This window comes from Phalacrocorax carbo, chromosome 1, assembly GCF_963921805.1.
Source record: "Phalacrocorax carbo chromosome 1, bPhaCar2.1, whole genome shotgun sequence".
Taxonomy (NCBI): Eukaryota; Metazoa; Chordata; class Aves; order Suliformes; family Phalacrocoracidae; genus Phalacrocorax; species Phalacrocorax carbo.
In genome coordinates, this window is record NC_087513.1 from 99,064,352 (window position 1) to 99,087,475 (window position 23,124).

The 23,124-nt window shown below is 38.0% G+C and overlaps 2 protein-coding genes across 9 annotated transcripts in view; one reads left to right on the forward strand and one right to left on the reverse strand.

Annotated features, from left to right (window-relative positions):
* Positions 1–23,124, forward strand: part of ARL13B (ADP ribosylation factor like GTPase 13B) — a 53,487-nt gene that overhangs the window by 14,617 nt on the left and 15,746 nt on the right. For all 8 annotated transcript variants that reach the window (XM_064468650.1, XM_064468667.1, XM_064468688.1 and 5 more), the window contains exon 5: positions 22,222–22,327. In XM_064468650.1, coding sequence (XP_064324720.1) covers positions 22,222–22,327 — 106 coding nt within the window. The remainder of the gene's footprint in view (positions 1–22,221; positions 22,328–23,124) is intronic.
* STX19 (syntaxin 19) lies at positions 5,998–18,484 on the reverse strand. Its single transcript, XM_009507872.2, has 2 exons — positions 18,212–18,484; positions 5,998–7,344 (listed from the first exon to the last, which is right to left on the reverse strand). Exon 2 carries the CDS (start codon positions 7,269–7,271, stop codon positions 6,396–6,398), a length of 876 nt encoding a protein of 291 aa, XP_009506167.1. The 5' UTR covers positions 7,272–7,344; positions 18,212–18,484; the 3' UTR covers positions 5,998–6,395.

The window sequence follows — 23,124 nt, forward strand, 5'->3', positions numbered from 1 at the left end:
TCCTAATCTGCCTTTGTACCATGGACTACTTCAGCATATATAAAAGAAAAAACTTGAAATAGAAATTACATTCCCTATTAGGCAAATTAATCCTTATTAGAACTTTTATCCTCTTTTACTTGTAGAGGTCCTGGTGTTCAGAATATTAGGATTTGGATTAAGAAGAGTGCTGTTGTTGAATATTTTAGAAAATGGGCTGTTCAGTAACAATTCCAAGAGGAAATAAAATACAGTTTGTAGAACCCTTTACTAATGAGTAAACACATTCCGTAATATACTCACCTTTTCTTACATACTCTGACCTCTCTCAGTAGTTCCTGAAGTCTTACCCTCTTTCTCCTTCTCTTCCCTTCCTCCATTCAGCATTTCCTCTCTGACCGGGTAAGCACATGCTGTGTTTGGTTGTGGTGCAACAAGCGAAGTACTCGGCTGTCTGTTGCCTTTGAGAATAGGTGAAGTGAATGAATCAAAACTAGTTTTGGTCTCCCTCTTCTACCGGTATGAATTTGATATAGGTCAGCAGTACGGTTGTTGCAGGACCTAACCTTCCTTGCAAAAATGGTCAAAAACAGTAGTGGGGAAAAAATCTTTTTCTACTCAGGTAAGCAAGTTTTGATGCAATGTAATGGGTGAAATGCATGCTGAATCATGAAGTTCCTTTATCTAAATATATCTCCTTTTTATTTTTAAGGATTTAAAAAAGAAAATAAAATATCCTAATTTAGATAACTGTATGTGTCTTCCTGTAAAAAGTTAATGTTGATTGTAACTATGAGGTCTGGTTCATTACAGTAAAAACATCTCTGATAGTAACATTTAAATAAAAGTATTCTCCCGTTGATTGCTATTACATGATGACAGGTTTGTCCATTGCTCTATATATTGCTGATGTAGAGTTGGAGTAGTAAAAAAACAAAACCAAAAAACCCCCCAAGAATAGGAAGAAACTTCAACAGTGATACACTTAATGGTGACCAGGGGAGGCTTGGGAGCCTTTGACACACAGTCATTAATGAAAGGAGATAAATTAAACTTTTTTTTAAATTTGAACAGCGCAGTAATTACGTGGTTTGTCTACACTGAGAGATTTAGTGATTCCCTCCCCCACACCTTTTTTTTGTTATTCTTTGGGTGCTGTCACCACAATGAGCCAATACCGTTTGTGGCAGCTGATTCACTTACTCCTGCTTGGAGAGAAACAGTTGCATGTCCTCCCTCATCCTGAGGGGACATGTCTGTGTTACACTGTAGTTTGGTCAGATAGCAGGGGTGTTGACCATCTCAACCTCAGCTCCTACTAATGAGGACAGGTCTCCAACACTGCACTAGCAGGTGTTGCACACTACATTACCCTCATCCTATGTCCCAAAACTTTAAGCATATGATGCAGCATGAGCAATTCTTTCATGAGATGCATTGCACTGATCATTATTTCAGACATATTGAATTAAAAATAAAATAATCTTTTATATGTAAGTCCTAAGGCCAGAGGGATGTTGTATGCAGCCCACAAGAGATTGGGGTCAAGTGCTGTAGTGTGGATGTGGCCGGACCTCTCCAGAAGAGGATCTCCAAGAGCTCTTCACTTCAAACAGTGTACATGGGTGCTAGTCCACACTGCTTTATCCAGGGACCAGAACTTGCTCTCTGGCACTGTCCACAAAGACAGTGTAGTTATAATTTATCACCCAGGTGAGCTGCTAAGTTAATGTGTGTATTTGGAAGAAGTAGGGGAGGAGAGGTGGGAGAAAAATTTTGCATATGTTGTCCAGCTAGGAGTGTGATGTGTGCAGTGAAAGTGATTTAATCATAATATATAGGGAGGTGTGCAAATGAGGAGCTCAGTTCTATCATGAAGTATGTGGAGAATTATATCCATAACAAATGCTTTAAAATCTTTACAGTAGGAGAGTAGGTTCTTGAAAAATATCTGTGTGTTATTCTGGAAAAAGTAGCTTTTTTTCTTCAAGTTGAAAATTTGAGGTTTTTTAAATGCTAGCTTTTCCCAGAATATATACTATTTCTATTATTTCTTTGAAAAACAGAACACTTCCCCAGAAGATTTTTCCTATTTTGTTTTACATCTGCCATAACAAGCAACAGTCCTTTCTGAAAACCACTGGGAATTAATGTCAATTTACATCACTGCATGTCGTCTTGGATGTCTTTTGTTCATAATCAACTTTATACTGATTTATAGCGCTAATAAGATACCGCCATGAATTATCTTGTGTAGATGGGTCTCGTTTCACAGTGAAGAACAGGATCCATTACTGAAGAGTGAGTTGCGAGTCACTGGCCTGCTCTTCCTTTTGCCATCTTTTCTTCCATCCCAGTCTCTTGTGTTATGGGGTGCCCCAATCCAATAGCACACCTATGCATGTGGCAGCTTTGCTTTTTGCCAGGGGTAAGAAGATACATTGCTGACAGAAGGAAAGTAAAGGGAAAAACAACTCTTGCTCCTCATCCTCCCTGAGAAAGGAATAGATAGCGAGCCTGAGCACTGTCTGGCAAGAAGTGGAGGCCCAATAGCCTGGAAGGAGAATAGGCTGAATTGTGCTATGTGGGTATAAGATTGGTACGAGGCACTCTGTATTACAGTAATGTGGGAATATAAGAGTTCTGATATTGTTCAGCGTGATACTTGATTAAAATTGAATTGGTACTGGGGTATCTTATTATCTATCACCACCCATGGAAGTATTACAGGGTCATTTCAAGACTGTTTTCCTAAAGTGCTGATCGTATTGGCTGTTATTGACTCAGTACAAATTACTTGAACACGTTAAACTTTATATTTGGCATTTTTTTACTGCTCAGTGTTACTACTTAATTTATGTTTGCTTTGCTCATGTAGGCCTCGTTTAACACTCAAGTGCTTAAGCTGTTAATCAGTATGTTATGTATGGGGAAATTGAGTTGCCGAAAGTAAGAGTTCTTGCCGTTCTTACGTTCATGGGTCAATTCTGTCAGCATCCTCAAGGCTTATAGGTATGCAAGTATAATTTTTCTTCTCTTAGAATTTTTTTTCATTTTCCTTTTACGAGAAAGAACCACTTAGACTTCATGTTATGTAGGCAAATACTGGTTTTGTTTGGAATTGTTTTAGTGTTAGGGATTTTTTTTTTTGTTGTTTTGGTGTTTTTATTTTGACATGAAACACATGCAAGAGGAAGTACAAGTCCGTGTGCTATGTCTGGTAATTTTATACCAGAGGGATTGCTGGGCGGGTATGTTTTTTAGTAGAAAGCTACATTCTACCTGTTATTTTGGTGATGAGAGATTATAGCTATTAATATTTCACTTTTCTTATTACAACACTAGCAGCGCTGCTTTAATTTGTTTGCTCTTCTGCATAAATATGTAACTAAAAAAAACTACTGGAAAGTTATTTTAATGATTACTGCAAAAATTCTGGTAATCACTTCGAATGCTCAACATCAAATTCTTATTACGTCAATGTCAGTTGTAGTAAATACTAAGTAGTTTCAGTTAATAGCACCTTGTATTAAGAAAAAGTTTTCCACAAAAACCAGAAAAAGCTTTCTGGTTTTCTCTTTTCTCACTTCTTCTGCAGCATGTTATGTATATTTCTGTTTTGCCATATTCCAACCAACATAGAGCTGAAAACTACCTGAATTATTTCCTTCTGTGTGGATAGGCAGCTGTCTTCCTGAGTATTAGTGAAACTTGAGTTTTCTTCCAGGATTTGAAGTACAGCTCTTGTTTAACAAGACCATGTATACTTCAAAGAAGCGTATCTGTTGTGTGAAGAGGAAGGGCCAGGAGCACATTCCTCTCTGATAAGGATGCTTGTGTGAACACTCCTGCATGGGGGATGCTGTGTAAACAGGTGGTGTTTATTGTATTCTGGTTTTCTCGTCTGTCAGCGCTGGTTGCAGTAATCCTTCACAGAAGTACTGTAATGCCCTTCTTTTTAAGGGCCCAGGAGAAGAGGAAAGGACTATCTGTTACGTACTTTTGGTTTTTTCTTAAAAGTAAAAAAAAAGGAAAAGATGATGGGGTTGTGTTTCTCTGTAGTGCATATTTCTCTGTGTGTTATATACATTTATATACATACATACATATATGAAAGAGCATGTTGGCCATAGCAACTTTTTTCTCTGTATTGGCTGGTTTCTACTCTTCCCTTGGAATGTGAAGGTAGCTTCCATATATGTAACAGTTAAGGGAGATTATTTAATGGAATAGTGTCAGCAGTGTCATCATATAATTTGATTTTTTGTCACTACTATGTAAACAGACTTTTTCACTTTAAGGTTCAGACTTCTGATTGTATTTTGATAACAGTTAATTTCAGTTGCAGTTTTAAGCTGGGATGGAAGGAATCCAACTATTTATAAATACTGCAGTGTGAAAATAATTCAGCAGTCCCTTTTGATAGGAGATTAATTGCATCTAGTGGAAAAAAAAAATCAAAGACATCTAGCTCACTTAATGTCTTGCAGAATTGCAGTGCAATTTGCTTCGACGTCTCTAACTGCATCCAGAAATAGTGGTATTGATTGTGTCTTTGGACAGCATAAAGGAGTTCAGAAATATGTTCCTGGTTTGGTGTTTGGTTTTGGTGGTTTTTTTTTTTTTTCTTTTTAGAAATAACCTTTTTATCTCCGTTGCATTGTTATTTTCTGTTAAATTGCATTAGAGCACTGTTTCTCATTCAGTTCCAAAAGGGGTTGGGTATGGGGCAGAAGCCAGTCGTTGGGACTATGGAAAGCAAAAACACTCCACATCTGTTTGCTTCTCGTCATTGCAGACATAACTGCTGCTGAAAAAATAAAGCTGTGGCATACTTCCTGTCTTGCTAATGCAGCTATTTCACAAAGAACACCCAAGTTATCTTCAGGGACAGGTTGAGTCAATGGGTAGCTGCTCTGGTTTAGGTATTCAGGGAAAGCATATTTTCTACTTCAGGCGTCCGTCTTGCATACCTGCACGATGATCCTAGGCTTCTACAATTAATGGAATTTCATGGAACCATTTAGAGTTTTGTAAACCCTCAATGAGTTCTCCTGGCCACTCCTGTAGTGGTACAAATAAATGCATGTCCTATAGCATGTCTGGTTTTGGACTTAGCACTACAAGAAGACCGTGAAGACGAATGTTGATTATACTATTGTGAGTACAGACTGCTTGGGTATTGGAGCGTGTGACATATACGGAGAGTCAGAAAGCTGCATTTGTTTGGACTTCAGATGAAGAGACTAAGGGAGAGATCTTCCTGCTGCCTACTACTAAGGTATGCAGGTAGCAGAACAAGGTTCTTCTCAGAAGCATGGCAGTAGGATGAGAAGTGGTGACAGGAGCTGCAACCAGGGGAATTCCTGTCTTGATTTGAGCAAGAGTTTGAGCAAGATGTTGGTCTGGATGTCCCCTAGAAGTTCCTTCCAACCTAAATCATTCTCTGGGGAGTTCTGGTTTTTATTATGTTTTTTTTCTTCATTTTTTTACTAGCACAAGTGAGACTGCAGAGGCAACTACATATTTAGATAGGCTAGGCAGCAGTAAGAACATGTCTTATCACTGTATAATAAAGTATCATATTCCCCTATCCTTACCTGCTAGGGGTCTGCCTATGTAGTTGAATAATGTAAATATCTCTGTGTCAGTTTATTAATGGTTGGCTTTCCCCCAGGCTGCTAAAAAATGTCCCTGTCGGTTTGGTGACATGGTCTTCGGCTTCTAGAGATAATGGTGTTATTAAAATAAATAACCCAATATGTGGTTTACTTTCCATAAGACAGTGCGTGTTGTCCTAATAAAACATGAGCATTATTTCATGGTGTTAGTAGGCAAGTAAGCCTGTAAGTAACTTTCCCTCTAGAGGCAGTATTTAAAAACTCCTAGTAACTGTTTTCTGACTTCTTGTTTGTTTTAGGCATCAGGTTCTGGATTGTTACTAACGATTCCTGAAAACAAAAATAAATTAGAATTTGAACCAAGTAAATATATGAGTGTTAAAAAAATACAAGGCAATTAAAACCACTAATTATTATTTTATAAAAGGTAACTAAACCATTTTTATGAATTCTGTCTTTGAGATTAACAGTATTTTCAATGCTTTCCAAAAGCACAGGTGGTTTGTTGCCACATTTTTTTAGCTTCTTATGAATGGAAGACCAAAAGGAGTGTTACTTGTGTCCTTTGATCCTTTGCTCTAGTTAATGTGTTTCTGTGCAAACCATAAAATTGAGGGATAGATGAAGACCTTTCTGCATTCTTCTGTTCAGAAAAACAGATGCAGTTTTTCCTGAGAGCTGGGTGGAAGGGGAAATTGGAAGAGAAAAATGAAGCAGTTGAGGGATCCTGAGACTGCTTTTATTCCTGTCTACTAAATAGGAACCATTGGTATTTCAAACAGGTCATTTCTTTTGTCATTTGCAGCATGGACAACACCAGCAGCATACTGCTTTACAAGGGTTTCTTTTTCGATACTTGACTGCAAGCCCAAATTTTTCTTTAGATATTTGAGTGTATTCTTGAGTGTTGTTCATACAGAGTTCAATGTTGTTGATCATCTCCCCTTGCTCTTCCATCAGAACTGATATCTGGATAAAAAGTTCCTTTAAGTCTTTTACCTGGTTCTCCAGATTGACTAGTTCCTTGTGTCTCTGTTCAATCTCTGAAAGCTGGGCTTTGGTAATTTTGGCTTCAGTGAGCAGATTTTCATTGAAGATCTCCCATTTTCCTTGCTGAAGCATGTCATTGACTTCTTCCTCAGATACCTCTCTACCAGCTACTTCAAGCTGACGGACAATAAATCTTCTGCATTTCTCTTGCTTAGCAGTTATAGCATCGTTATATGAGAGCATAGCATTTAGGTAACGCTGGGATAAGAATGTGTGCTGGGAAGCTAGAATTCTTACTGTGGCACGGGACGGCCCATGTTCATTTTCAGCTTTTTTCACCGTTTTTGACAGTTCATCCAAACATTTTCGTATGTGCTCTGCTTGAATTTTTATTTCTCTTGCTGTGTTAGATTCCTTCTTAAGAACACTGAATCTTCTCATTGACGATACTAGGCTTTTTTGTTGTTGACTGAATTTATGAACTTCCTCCACCAAATTATTAATTTCATTCTGAAGCTTCTGGATTTCATGCAAGTGCCTTTCAGTTACAGGCTCTTTTTCATAAATAATGGCCTGCTGTTCAAACTCCTCCTGCTCTTCTTGTACAGTTACACTGTTGTTGTCTCCAGCTATCTGTAGTTCCTTAGCTCTCAGTTTAAGCTCTTGGAGGCGGTCTCTCATGGTTTTTGTGTTCAGGTTTTTGTCACCTCTTGCAACACAGGGAGTTAACTCCGATATCTCTTTCCTTGTTTCACTGTAATCAAAGTGTAACAACAATGTTAGTAGTTATCTGTATACATGAAAAGTAGTTTTGGAGATTAGAGCTACTTCCCTCTGCACAAAAGTAAAGTAAAAGCAGTGAATTGCAAATGGTAGGTATTCTGAACAAATGTACAAGATAGGTGGTGTCAGCGCACTCCACCGTTTAATCCATTTTCTGAAGGACTTAATCATAACCTAAAGTTTTTAATTTATCTTCAGATGGGTATGGTTAGCAGTCCTTTCTCAGCCTCTTCACTACTGTGTTTTTTCCACACACAGTGATTTGTAGCCCAAGGCCATTTTTTGTGGTAGATTTGTGGTGTAGAGTCCAGAACTTAGAACCATGAGGAATATGGCATGTATAGAGGACTTTTATTTTGGGGAGGAAGAGAGGAATAACTCAAATTCGTATTTTATCATAATTCCTTATTTGCTGGAAACTAATCACCTTTTAAATCTTTTTTGGAAATAGATGTGAATCTGCTGCTGCATTTTTGGATTCTCAGTAGGAAACACACACTTCAGTTTTTGAGGCTATGAGACAGACTAATGAATCAGCTACTTCAGGCTTTTAGTTTAGCCACACTGAAAAATCTTTCTCCATTTTCCTTGCCTTCCCTTGCCTTCCATTGCCTTCCCTTGCCTGGGGAGTTAAACTGATAGTAGCTAAAGCAGTTAACTCAGCAGCAAAACAGAACTCTAATAAATTAGCGTGAAATACCTATTATTTTTCATGTTGAAGTTTTCATAGAAGTGGATCCATATCACTAAGCCTTTTTTGGATTACTGTAATCTATTCTTACATTGTCATTTGCAGTCTTCATAAAACTTATGCACGTGTACTTTTTACAACATAGTGGGATACAATTCAGTATTGTTTCTTATTTAATAGAAAGGGGATTTACTTCTGTTCTCTACCCTAGCTGTGGTGCAAGCTTTGCTGAAGGTATAATTAAAAGAAAGTTTCTGTGTGTATGTTTTAGAAAATATCTAAGTTCAACTATTTTTAATTATAGGGAAGAAAGTATTTTCCTCAAACGCTACATGAATGTTTTCCTTGGACTATGATCAAGAATGGAAATTTCAGTAAAAGTAAAATGTTCAGCACTTGAAGATTATGGGGTTTTTACTTAGGGTCTTCTGGTGAAGTCAAATGTGTGTTTTCCAAAGGGTTGTTCAAGCATAAAAGTTAAACAGTACAGTAGTATCTTCTGGCTGTTTTCAGAGGTATCATAGACTCATAGAATGTCCTTAGTTGGAAGGGACCCACAAGGATCATCGAGTCCAACTCCTGGCCCTGCACAGGACAACCCCAAATTCACACCATGTCTCTCAGGACATTGTCCAAGTGCTTCTTGAATATTGTCAGGCTTGGCACTGTGACTGCCTCCCTGGGGAGCCTGGTCCAGTGCTCCACCACCCTCTGGGGGAAGAACCTTTTCCTAATATCCAACCTAAACCTCCCCTGGCCCATCTTCCTGCCATTCCCTCAGGTCCTGTCGCTGGTCACCAGAGAGGAGAGATCAGTGCCTGCCCCTCCCCCTCCCCTTGTGAGGAAGCTGCAGACCATGATGAGGTCTGCCCTCAGCCTCCTCTCCTCCAGGCTGAACAAACCATGTGACTTTAGCCACTTCTCATACAGTTTCTTCTCTAAACCCTTCACCAACTTCATGGCCCTTCCCTGGACACTCTCTAGTAGCTTTGTATCCTTCATACACTGTGGCACCCAAACCTGCACACAGCACTCGCGGTGAGGCTGCACCAGCGCAGAGGAGAGCAGGACAATCACCTCCCTTGACCGGCTGCAATGCAGGGCTTGATGCACCCCAGAACTCGGTTGGCCCTCTTGGCTGCCAGGGCACGCTGTTGGTTCATGTTTAACTTGCTGTCAATCAGAACCCCAGGTCCCTCCCTGCAGAGCTGCCTTCCAGCCTCTTGTTCCCCAGTGTGTATGTTCATCGAGGGTTGCTGTGCCCCAGGTGCAAAATCCGGCACTTGCCCTTGTTAAACTTCATACGGTTGGTGATTGCCCAGCTCTCCTGTCTGTCCAGATCCCTCTGCAGGGCCTCCCTGCCCTCGAGAGTTTCAGGGCATTCTTCTGAAATAGTAGTGTTTTATTGGTATGTTTCTTCATAAACCCCAATTCTAAAGGGGTTTTTTTGTTGTTGTTGTTTTAGGGGATTTTTTAGTAAGCAAATGCAGTGTTTCCAAAAGGATGCATTTGTAATAACTAGAAAGGCTCAATCCAGTAACCTGTCAATATGCAAATGATTTTGTTACATTTTAAGAGCTTCAAATGATTCTGCTCTGGTATCTCTGATGCATATTTAAAGTCCCTAAATAGATTTTTGCATAATATAAATCATGTAATTGAACAGTGTGAACATGTCTTCCACAGACTTAAATCTGGCTGTCTGCAGGAGGATTAGCTGAAAAAAACAAAACTTGAAATGCTACAGAGATCAATCATGAGAAAGAATGTTGATATTCTACCTCAGTGTGGATTTCCCTTACTGCTTTTTTTTTCCCTTAATGTCTTAATACCTGAATTCAGTGTTTGTTGATTCACATCAAGAGAATCCAGAAAGCCTGGCAGTCATTAGAAGTTACGGTATGTACTGAGACTTCTGATCAGGCAAGCTTGCAAGTAATTTATTAGAAAACACTAGTTTGGGGTGGGGAAAATGCAACATGTATTAATTTTGTTACAGTAATTCTTCTTCATTGCCTAACTTGCTGTGTATCTCCTCACAGCAGAAGTCAGGCAGTTTCTTCAAGATAGCATTCTTTAGGATTGTTTTAGAGCTGCTTGGCACCACCGAGACTGCCACAGAGAAAGTTCAGTCTGGGGCATGTGAAAGGAACCAGGAGTGCTAAACAAAGAGTCAGAGAAGTGACCTGAAAATCTGTTTTGGTATAGCCTAACACATCTGTTGACCCATGTTAATTTAGCATGGCTTGACAAGCCTGTGATTAAAAGCAAATTACGAGGGCACCATTAATGCTTATGTGAGGTGGCAAGACTTTCTTGTATCTAAGAGAATGTAAGTAATTACTGAAAAGCTCTAAAACATGTGTGCAGTCATCCAGTTATTCCTTCAGAAAACAGTACAATTTCTGAAAAGGCCAGTTATCAATTTTTCATATGATTAATCTCCTGTGGTTTGCAAGTCAAACACAGGAGCGTAAGAGCTATACTGGGGTTCATCTTCAATTTGTGTATCCTTTAATGATTGACATCAGTGGTTTGGGTGTGTCGGTCTTGAAGTAGCTGGGGGGGGAGGTGGGGGAAGAAAAAAAGCAACAGAATTGCAAATCTGTAAATATTCTCCAGTATCAAACTTGCAAAGAAATAAGCAGGAAATACTTAAGATAGCTGTTAATGGAATATTTTTTTCTTGTTTAAACATCAGTCTCACTAAAGAGTGGAATGTAGGCAACTGAACCCTAGTTTCTTATCTTACATCCTATTGGGCTTGCCTTCAAAACCTGCCACTGAACGTGCTTGTCGATAAGTGTGGTTGATTATGCTGGCGACTGAAACACATGCTGGTTTCACATAAATAAGGATGTCTTCACGACAAAGATAACCTTGGAAATTGTTGGCTTGACTTGTTGAGTGTTCCACAACAAGTTTTGTTCATACATTGAGTCCTTGCTGTTGTCCTACGTGTTTGTGTATATGTATAGGGGCACGTCCTGTTGTTCTTTTGATTGAGATGAAAGATCTATTTCCTTGAAGTTTTTGTCAATAAAGGGAGAATATGACTCTTCTTTTAGAGTTGAGTAAAAGGTGTATGTGTACTGAAAGCCCTCCAGTGACTTAGTGTGTCCCCTACACTCAAAAAAAGATTTTAAAAGATGATCCTTCTGAAGTGATAAAGTAGCACAGCCTAGCCCATCCTCATCAGACTTTTTCTTCATTGAAGGTTGGAAAATTTGGTTTAAAATAGCTAAGAGTCTGACTGCAGTAAAGGCAAAGCAAATCAGTAGATGGGAAAGCATTAGCTTGTTAGCTGTAGCTTCACATTATTTACTATGTTTAGAAATGGCCCTAAGTGATCTTACACATACAAATCTGTAGAGCATCCATGAGGTCAACATTGGCCCATATTTCTGGCCATTCCTCAGTCATAAATGCTGCAGTGTTATCTTTTTATCTGAACTGTTACTGATGCTGGAACCATATGTTTGGAGCCAGAATCACAAGCTGCTAGCTGGTCTTTAATAAAAGACAATCTGTAGAAATTGAGTTGCTCTGATAATATGGCTGCAATAACTTAGTCAAACTAGTGTGGCACTGTGCTTTCTCTGTTCACACTTAGAAGCAATGTTAAGGTTGAAAACATAGCCAAAGAACAGGCAGGGCTACAAGATGGATTTGTGGAGGAGGTGGCAGGGGTAAGTAAGGAAAAGAAGGAAGAATCAGGTCCAGTTTTGCCCAGTACCTTAGTTGTACTCAGAGTTGAAGGTTGATTATGTGCTTGTGTACACATATTTGGGAAGAAGAAGAAGGAATGCACATGCAGCATTTCAGTTTGGCCACTCTGGCATACCTCATCTTCTAGAAAGGCTTCCCTCCCCGCCCCTCACAGTGTTTTTATCATGCAGATCCACTGGTGATTAAGTTTGTGTTTGTTCTTCTGGTAGGCATCTTTATATATAGTTGACAGGTTCAGGAACACAATTTTCACATCCTTGCCAAATACACTTTAAGGTTATTATAAGAGTCTTTGCCTTCTGATAACTTTACTGTGTCGCTCATCAGGATTATGAATCTCTCCAGTCAAACTGATGACATGTGGCTGGGAAAGTCTTTATAATGACAATCACCTCAGCACACTGACTAGGGTGATAATAGAACTTGATGACTGGACCACTATTATTAATCTGTCATGATGATAAAGTGTGTCCTAAATTCAAAGATAATGAATTTGATGGAAATGAAAAATTTTATATTATCTCCTATTTTTTAAGGGGGGAAAAAAAGTCAAGTTGAAAGGTCCTTTCGCTTAATTGCAAAGCAGCCATATAGAATATTCTTCCACCAATCTATTTTGTCAGTAGACCCAGTAAACAGGGAGCCTACATCCAAAAATGAGATTTGGTCTGCATTAAGTTAAAAGGCTTAACGGTGATGTGAAGTAGGCATGTTGATCATACAGAACTCTTGTTACTGGTTGTAATTAGATATAATGGCTTCTTTTTTGGCTTTGATGAATTGTTTTATTTCTTCCCCACCCCCGACTTATAAAAAAAAAAAATGTTTATTTTAATTTCCGAAGTATTGTTCGCTATTTTTTTTTGTTGTTCAGCACCTTCATTAAAATGCCTGACACAAAAGGCTCTGTTTATATTTGATCTTTGATGCAATTTGCATTCCATCTTATGTTCATTCTAACATACTGTGTGGTCCACCAGGAGAAGAATCGAGGGACAGAATTCTCTCTTTAAGAGGTCTTTGAGATGTATGATCTGTGTTCTGCATCATACTCCTTTCTTTACCTCTGCTGAAATAGCTACCTTTTTTTTTTTTTTTTAATGATTGCTCAAAAATAAGGGTCAGTTTGTTTTTGTTTTCCTGTTTCTTAGTTGTGAGTCCTTTAAGGGCACTGGGTAGAGGACGTTGTCAGGAAACGTGTCCCAAATGAATTTCAGGTTACAAGTAATGTTTAATATTTTTTTAACTATTATTTCTTTTAATCCATTTCTAGGCTGCAGTGAGGTTACATCGTAGCTCTGTTATATGGTGCCAACAAACCCATGTAACTGTTATTTTTGAGCACAATAGCTCTGAGTAATGTTTGGAGTCGTACTCTGGTCTGGAACTTGATTACTGCTTTAAGTGTCCGAAGTTTAGCAACAAAAAATTAGTGAGACACACATTCTATTTAAATGCCTACAGTTTAAGATACTCATGGTAGTCTGTGGGGAAAACTAGGGGTTTGAGTTGAAATTTCAGTTTGAGTTGAATTTTCAGTGTACTCCAAAGGCTGTGCTCTCGTATATTCTCACAAGAAAAGAAGGAACTTGTCTGATGGTGTTTTGGAATCTTGCCCTATTACCCAAAGACATATTTTAAGTAACTAAAGTAAGCAATCTTGGTACAGGTTACGTTTATTTTCTCGTTTGTTTAAAAATTTTCCTTTAACTTAAATACCTTCTAAACAAATATGCTTAAATCGAGGATTATCACACAGCAAGGTGGTTGGATGAAAGGATCTTTTTAAAGCATTGCCCTCTTAAGGTGATAAGTCCTTGGAAAAACATTTAAAAATAATTCTAAGTTAAAGTTTCTGTTTTTGGGAAGCGTGGGAGTGATTCAACAGGAAAATACCAAAGGCAGAGAGCTTGACCTGGTTATGAGCAGAAAGAAAGACGCCATTATAGTGGAAAGTGGCTACATTGTATCAGAGTATATACAGTATGATAGTGCAAAATCAGTAACACTTTCAGCACACCATACTTAAGTGTTATGGGGTATCTCATTCTTAATAGTAAAAAACACTAATATGCAAAGGTCATTTATATTTGCCAGCCTTTGTCTCTGGGAGATAACCTGTACCACGTTGCTTCTGGCATTGCCTGCTACATAACATTGACAAAATAGAGTCTGGTTGCTTCTCCCCTTGAGACAAATATACCCACCATAACTGCCATAAGGCTACCCCGTGAACCCAAATGACTGATATGCAGGAGCATAGAAATGGTGTGTTTGAAGCAAGGTAGCTTGGGAGTTCTCCCATTAGTGTGAACTAGATCATGGGAGGTGGAGAAATGTTGATACTGAGTAAAAACATGAGATTCAAATGGAACAAAACAGGTCTGAGTGTTCAAGGAGTTCAGAAGATGGGTAAGAAGGAGTCCAAATTTGCTGGAAAAGTGTAACCAAATCATGCTGCTGGAGCAAGCCCTCCAAGGGAGATGTAGAGGGGGAAAATAGACCTTAGTTACTTAAAATAATTCAGATGTCCTTGAGCATTTGGCCACAAAATTGAAACACAATGACGTTATAGGAGATGTAGCTGTCTTGTGTTGATTGTGTGGTGTTGTGCAATATGGAAAAGCATCCTGAGAGAGGAGAAGGGAGTAATACAAGGTATAGACTTCAGTATTAGCGGCGTGAAAGAATATAGCAGTTTGTGAAACATCTGCATTACTAGTTTTTCTGCTTTTGAACTCCCTACAACTGTCAGTACTTCTCTTACATGCCAATTAGAAAAACGTGGGTTTGTTGCTATTTTAAGAAGTATTTGGTTCAAAGATGCACAGTGAATCAGTGGCAAATCTGAGACTCTACCTTGGTGTTTTGGAACCTTTGTTATGAATGTGTGGCTGCAGATGTGGAATACTTGAGGAAAAGCATCTACCACCATTTTCATGTGAACAAACAGCAGTTCTCACGTTCCCTCATGATACTTTTGGGTAGTGGAACATGGTGAGTTCATGCTTTTGCACTGATTTAAGTCACGGTTAAAGTGATGCATACTGCACTTACAAGTGCTGACTGACAAAACAATGATCTCACTCAGTCTATAGGTTCTTCTCTGTAATTCGTAAGGGAATGGAATATCTCTTGATTAAAAGCAAAACTGAATATCTAATGTTTTGATGGTGGTTTTTTCACCCATTCAACTAGCGATTTAGTGTTCTTTAAGAGGCCTCAGAAATGAGCAGTAGAGAAAAGTAAATGTATGCATTGTAGATACCTGGGTTTATTTGTTTATTTCCAGCAAGAATAATACTAGAAATCAGCACCTTCACTTAATTAGCTGGTGCAAATATGATGGCCACCTATAGGTCACAGAAATCCAGGAAGAAAATAATAATCTCCTCGGCCAAAGGATCACATAATTAAGGCCCAAATATTGATATATTTTAGAGTAGTATTTGAAAATAAATTAGGAGCAAGAGAAAGGGCTGCAACAGGATAGAGGACAGGCAAAATTCTTTCCATTTAATAGGATATGTAGTTTGAACTCCTAGTTAATGACTTTGTTTTGCTATAAATCGGTTTCAAGATTTCTGCCTTCCTGACAGTTGAATTGCAGGCTTAAAATTTGTACTGTGCCACATCCCACCTACTTCACATTCCCGTTTCATCTGTCAGACCATATAGCTACGAATCACAGCCTTGGAACTCACCTGTAATGAATGTAAGGATATCCAGGCAGCTTTTTGAAAAACATCTTATAGGCAACTTTGACTAAACAACTTTAATGTTTGCCTAGGTATTGATATATCAAGGTGAAATAGAGTATAAGAAAATAATGCATATTTACAATTTTTAAAACCTCTTGCAAAAATATATGGCAATATTATTTATTGTCATTACTTTTGGAGTTAAACATCTGGAAGCTGAATGTAATGATATGAGTTCAGACATCTCTTTGGATGCAGCCTATTTAATCAATAGGTATGATTAAACTGGTAGCAGAGCTTTCAGGGAAATAAGTTTTCAGTAAATAGGAATATGATTCAGAGCTGAGGAGAGAATGATGCCACTTAGCCAAAATGAAACAAATTATAATTGTTGACATTCTTGTGACCACTTCAAAAGGTAGTATGAGAATGAGGTTGCTCTAGAGTTGCCTAGAGATACTATAAACAGGATGAGTTTAGAATCCTATTTCTAACTATTCTTTTATTTAAATGTGACCTGGAGGAACTGTTTAGGGAAAAGGTTGAATTAGAGAACTGTCTCTTATATCTCCCTGCAGCAAACTCGTAATTGATGTTTGCAGGCAGATAATCTTGTAGCACTTTATTCACCAGTTTTTCATTATAGCTTACCCTAATATTCAAAGGATTGTTTTGCATAAGAATTGATGGCATGAAAAGCAAACCAGAGAAATGAAATTAGCCATCTTATTTGTGAAAGAGCCTGGTGTCAATCAGTAAAAAGTTACTGATGGGTTCGTACTTGTTGTCAACAGTCCAGAAGGTGCAGGGCTAAGAATGCTAATGAAGAATGTAGTTTAAGATCTGTTAACACCCACCATTTGGATAATTTCTGCAAAAAGTCTGTAGAAAGAGGGGGCTCAGAGCTTAATCTTAGAGTGCCTTATGGTCTCCATGGGAGGCCTGAAACTATGGGCTGGTTTTATCTGCTTGTTTGTTAAAATTATCAGGAATTTTGTTTTCTGTGACTTCCTCGAAAACCTAATGAACTGCCAGTAACTGAAGAGAAAAGAACAAACAAAACAATCTGACAAACTGACATATTTCTGCCTGTTTGTGGATAAGGAGTTTGACTTTCACAAATGTTAACATAAGCAAAACATAGAGACTAACAAACCTTTTCTTGCTATATCTGCTGAGGCTTCACTTCTCTAGGATAAAACATCCTATTGATGGCTGTCCACAGGAATGCCCAAGAAAAGAGTTAATACGAGAGGTGAAATTTCAGAAAGAATAAAAGGTAGAACAGCATTTTTAAGTAGAAAATCAACTGAAGAATACAGCATTGTTCTGTCCCTTGTGTAGACTGCTCTTAAATTCAAAGGTTCTCTTTCTTTGTTTTCCCAGGAATGCTAATTCAGTCACTCAAAGCTATGGCTTCTTGAAGTAGCTTACGGACTAATATTCTTGATCTTACATAAATCATTCTCATAAAAATACATTTTCCTTAAGTTTCTTTTAATCAAGTTGATAGTTCTGATACTGTAATATTTTAGGCTCAGGGATGCTTTGCTCTTCATTAATTTTGATGGCCACCATGCAGGTTTGACCCAAAATTTTGGGTTTGTGATAACTGAATCTGATTAAGCTTAACCCCAACAGCAGCATCTCTGAGACACTTAGATTACTCCCCGTCCTGCACCCCCACCCCGCAGTGTTTACACTCTACAGTATGTAGTTTTCAGTGCTATGTTACCGTATGAGAATCCCACACAAGTGGAGAGAAATGTGTAGGTTGGAAAGGAAGTGTTCAAAAAAGCCCTCCAAGTCTGCAAAACAAGAAAACACGCACATGCACGTGCATGTACCCTCACACGAAATACCTCTCTTCCCAAATAAACCCTTTCTGTAACACTACTTAGATTTTTTTACAAAAGCGGATTGTAAAGTAAACTTTAAAACCGATTATTTTTTTTCCTTTTTACTCTTCGCTCAGGAATTTACATTTCAGAAACAGGTCAAGGAACACACATAGTTTGCATTCAGACTTTGTTTTTCTCTGGCACGTCTCCTGGCTTCTAAGAGAAATGTTACCGAACTGTAGATGTCAGTTGTGCCAATGCACACATACACTCCCTTTCCACATTGTTTCTCGTGACTCTTAAAGTTCAAAAGCCCTCTAGTTGCTTAAAAAATCCCACTTGATATAAAAGCATTTGTTGCCTACCTTTTCTTTATTGCTTGTGTAATGTAAGTTTGTTACACTAAGAAGGTTCCAAATATACTGTATGTGAAATTGAAATAAGCCAAGCATGATTTTATATATGAAAGCTTCTCACTCAAAAAACTTAATGTGATAAATCAACACTCTCCTGTGCTTTCAAGTGCGTTTTGACGTATACCTCCTACAGTTTTTTAAACATGAAAAATTTCTATATATGAAGTTCTACTGACTTGGAAAATTAAAATCAAGGTCTATCCTTTAAGATAAGTCTGACGTATTCCCTAAAGAATGAAGTTTTATGCATAAAACTTGCCTCAAAACCTAGCGTCCCTGTGCATGGGCAGCCAAGCTCTGAGACTATATTCACCCAGAGAAATATACCATTCTTTGCAGGGTAGGCATCCATTGTTTGTATGTCTTGACACTTAAGCACATTTCCATTCTAAAGCACACTACGCAGCCTTTTCCTGATATTTGCATCTTTATAAACAGTAAGTAAAAGAAAAGTCTTTACCTTTTAATCTTGTGCTGGTGGCTTTCTGCTTTATTCTTTACAGAGGAACTCCTGAGGGTAAGCTTCAGTATAATCTGAAAAACATGGTTTTGAATATTTGCCTAAGTAACATATCTTGAGTAGCATTCCATTAAGAATTTTCTGCATGCCTTCTGCTTCTAGTTCTTAAATAATTGTCCAAGGGCTCATCTTCAGGAGCAGTGGTGTGAGGGAGAAGCTGACTTCTGCAACTGCAGTAGACAGGCAAATTGATTACTTTCTACTCGGGGAATCTGGTTCTGCCTGTTTGAAACCCAGCCTTGCTGAGAGGCGGATCACGGCTGGAGCTGCCCAGTAGCAGGAAGTGTGGAGGGGCAGCTCCCTAGTAGATAGAGGCCTTGTAAGCAGGAACTGGAGCGCTGCCTACCTGAGAAGCACAAGTGGAAGTGCAGGGATTGCTTCTACACTGGAGCATGAAGAAAAAAGGAAGCAAGGCTAATTCGTTCATACATCTACCTGAAAGCGGGGAAAAAATCCAGCATAATAATACCGTATATCACAGGCACTACCTTAAAAATATTTTAATTCCCTTTATAAGTTTGACCTAAAGGCTGAAGGGGGCAGGGGTGCACAGCAGGAAATGCATGACCTGTGCAAAACCGCTTCAGTTCTCGGGGAGCATAAGGTGGAGACAGCTATTTGGATATGCTGTGTTTCCAGACACAGCACCTCAGCTGTATTTTTTGAATACAGTCAGTATTGCAACAGGACTGCTGTGGAGACGATGGAAGCTAATTGACCAAAAAGACAAATCTCACACCTTTCAAGGTGTAAGAGGTTAAAAATCAGCAGCTACCGCAAGTTATAGGACATTAGCATCACACTCACGCTAAGCTATGCAGCTTACCAACATTTCATTGTGCTTCAGCTGTGCTTTGTAAAATGTGCATTCCAATAACATAGTAAATAGTTCAGTTATTTAATCATCAAGTGAGAAAGGAATAGGCTGTGGCAACAACCACTGCGTTCAGAAATATTTTCTTCAATTAAATCTCGATGAATTGACAGCACTGCTGAGGAGTGATTTTTGAGAATAAGGGCAGTGCAGTAGGGTTTTGGGGCTGTAACAAAGATAGGTTATGTAGAAAAAAAAAAAAAAAAGGAGTGGAGATAATTGTTTCCAATCTTTTAATTACTTTCCATAGCCGCCTTGAATTTCATTTCCGTTTTTCCCTGGTTTAGCTTTGGCCCTATTTCATAGCTAAATACTGAGAGGACATTACTCGTTCTAGCTGGATGGTGAGAAGGAATAGTGCCAGGGTATCATAACCATATTGAACATGTCAAAGGTTCCGTATATGCATTGAACAACAGTTAGTGCAGTGATTCCCTAAGTCATACTAAGTACTGTGGAAGTATTCTTTTTGTTAAGAAGTGGGAATGGATTCTCAAAGGAGGAGCAGGGAGGACAGCCTTATGTTCTTCCTAGCTCTGCAGGCAAGTCAGCAAAGTTTTGATTATCAGTAGAATATAGGAGTTTTTATCCCCAGGATGGTGATAAATAAGTGAACCTTTTTGACCACAGATAGTTAAGACTGATGAAGATTGAGAGAGAGTGGACATTTGAGAAGCTGTCTTTCTATGGTGTTCTTCATAAACTCTTATTGGAAAGAAAGATTAGATAATGAATCATAGTGCATGAGGTTAGAGATGGCAAGGAATGTTCTTCTGAGCTGTAGATGCAACACAGCTTTTTATTTTTTAGTGTCTCTTTGAAGGTAAAAACTCTCTTAGAAGTAAAATAATTAAGAGTTGAGGCGCTCATACTGCAATTCTGGAAAATAGGAAGGAATAAGGTCTTAGATCAAACCGAAGTGCTGACAAGTTCTGCTAGCTATGGAGTGAATTCTTACCATTGTTCCTTCCCAGCAAAGACTATGATAAATTCAAAGTACAAGCTTTGGCCTAATATTCACTGAAAGCCATTTGAGGTAATGATGATGACTTGAGATTTCAAAAGAAAGACTATGATGTCTGGTTCCAAAACCATCTGCCCTTGCATTCATGGAAGCCAAATATTTGTGATTTTATCCGGAAAGTTGAATCTGAGTTCTCACATAATGGAAGGGTTGCTAAATTTCAGAACAACACTATTTTAGTGGAATTCCTTTATTAGAGAGAGGCAAGTGCAATTTTAAGATTCCCTAATGCTGTGCAGTACTCCTCTTGGCATTTTTTTGCACTTAGCTTGGATTATTACTGTTGTAGACAATGCAAAATAAGATTGCATTGTATGCCTATATTCCAAAATTACCTACCCTGGTTCAAAGCAAACAGTGACAGTTTTCGTGCTGAAAAACAGTAACTTTGAACAGGAGTAGTCTATTCCTTGTGAAATATTGTTTAATATCTTTTCATAGTTCCTAGAGTTTGACCATATTAGCTTTTAATTAAAAGCAGGTAAGGGGAAGACGAAAGACTATATATCCTATTGTCACAGAGAGCTTTTATGGAAGATGGAAACAACTCTTTTTTTGTCTCAACCTCTTTTATGAAGTTTTGTTTATTCCTTATAAAACTCCCAGACCCTCGAGAAACATGAATGATTTCCTGTGTGTTTCTTTTTGTCATTTTTGTTTGTCTGTTTAAAATATATATTTTGGATTCTACACAAATTTCTCCATTTGTTATTAAAATTTGCTTGTAAGTGAACTTAGAAAATCATTGACCAACGTGACCGCAAGTCTACTTTTTAAAGTTTCTTTTTTGGGAATACATCTGCTTGACTAACACATTCCTAAATACTTATGTAAACTTACCTTGTTAATCCATCCTATCTTATTGGATGTGGACCAATTTAAATCCATTTTAATCAAGAAATTGAGGTCTGGAGGGTAGTCAAGTCCTGTGAGTTTCATGGAAATTATTACTTAACTGAGAGAAACCCTTGTAAGAGAAAAGATTTTGCCTTTCTGTGAGAGGTGGTTCCATACAGGTTTTGACAGTTACCCCTGCTTTTTCTTATATGTAGTTAGTGATGTACCTTTTAGGGCTTTAGATCAGAAGCTTTTCATTCACATATAGAGGAGTTATTGGTGAAACATTAAAAAATTAGTCTTGATAAAAGGAAGTAACTTTCATGTCTGCGGTTAGAACATGGTATCTGCAGGAGTCTGCCTGAAGCCTCTGCTTCAGGGTGTGCTCATATTAAACTGTGAAATAATGAATAACATTCTGTGGGTAGTAAATCAGATCTGGTTTGTACCTTTTAAAAAAACATACATTATTGGCTGTAGTGTTGGATGCAGTTACAGAGTATATGGAAGATTAATCTGATCAAGAATGACACTCCCCCACAAACTTAAGACATTTATCTTCTGGAGTCCTCTTTGCTACCGTATGTCTAAGAAATAAGACAATGATGGCACTTCAACTTACAGAATGCTTATTTTGTAAGCTATGCGCTTCATACGCTTTTTCTTTTTTTCAATAAAGTATGTTTTAGAGCCATTCATGAAAGTTCCTCCCTCTAAGCTTTAAGTTTTACTTATGAAAAGCACATTACATATCAAATTGTTTGGCTTCAGAGAGAAATTCTGCATAGCAGGCAGACCCAAGGTGATGATGGAGCAGTATTATGCAGGGAAGTGTGCATGGTTTGGGGTGTTGCAAAGTTCTGAACTTTGATCCATAGACTCCAAGAGATTGTACTGTGTAGCTTTAGATGTAGAATGGTACAGTCTTTTACATCCACCTTCTTAGCTGTAAAATATAATTGCTTTGTCTATTAATAATTATTAAATAGTTACTAAGCACCTTAGTAATTATTTAATGTTAGTATCTGCTGAAAATAGTGCACGGACTAACATTTATTAAGTAGAAAAAACAATTAAGAATTAAAGCTGAAACAAGGCATTTGCTCTTTGCTTTCTCCTGTTCCTCTTCTTCCTACTTTTATCAAAAACATAGCTTTTGGAGAACTAAGAATCTTGTGTCAGGGTGCTAAGTGTTTCTTTTGATATTTTCTTTAGGCTGGCAAATAAGCAGGACAGAGAAGGAGCTCTGTCAGAAGCAGATGTAATTGAGTCCTTATCTCTGGAAAAGCTTGTCAATGAACACAAGTGTCTATGTCAAATTGTAAGTATATCTTAAGGTGCTTAATTTTCTAATATATATGTAAAGCTTGCAATAAGGTAGGAGGTTGTGCTGCATAGCGTAAAACTGAAACTAAACCCCTGCAGTCCCACCAAAGATACAGTGCATTTACCTGTTCTGCAAGCAATTCTGCTGTTCACCTTAATGTTCTGCTTCTGGGTCTGTTGAAGAAATCTTTATAACGAGGATCCTCAGAGTGTACCTGCTGGTCCGTTCTGAAACCATGTGAGAATAATTAGTTACTGATGTGGTTTAAAACTTGCTTCGTTGGACAGCAAGTTTAGTATCCCACCTTTTTAAAAAAGAAGCAGGAAATGGAATTTGCCTACATTGATATTCAGGAAGGATCACTGTTCAGATATGATGTTTGTCTCATTTCTGTTCATAGCTAAAGCCATCATTTGGTCTGACTCACCATCTGGCAAACAGTAAGAACTTAATCTAATTCCTAGGGTATCTCATTCCCAGCACAGTAGTCACCAAAGAACACTGTTAGAGCTAGTTGCTAATTAATATTTGTCCTAAAATAACTACATTTTAGTTGTAGTATACACAGTCATGTTAAAAAACAAAAATCTGTACAAAAGCTACTTATTATTGGTCAATATTTCAGGTAATATATCTAAATGAGTAGTCCATGAAGTTTTCTGTAAGCCTTTGTTTTAATCAACCAGTTTGTTAGTTAACTATTTGTGGTCTTCATTTTTACAATCTTTTTCAAATTGCAATAAGAAACATTTTAAAGATAATGAGAGTTATGCTGTTATTAACCAAAACTA

Excerpts from the sequence above, each read along its gene's own strand:
- STX19 (XM_009507872.2), bottom strand. The coding sequence starts at position 7,271 with ATGAGAGACCGCCTCCAAGAGCTTAAACTGAGAGCTAAGGAACTACAG.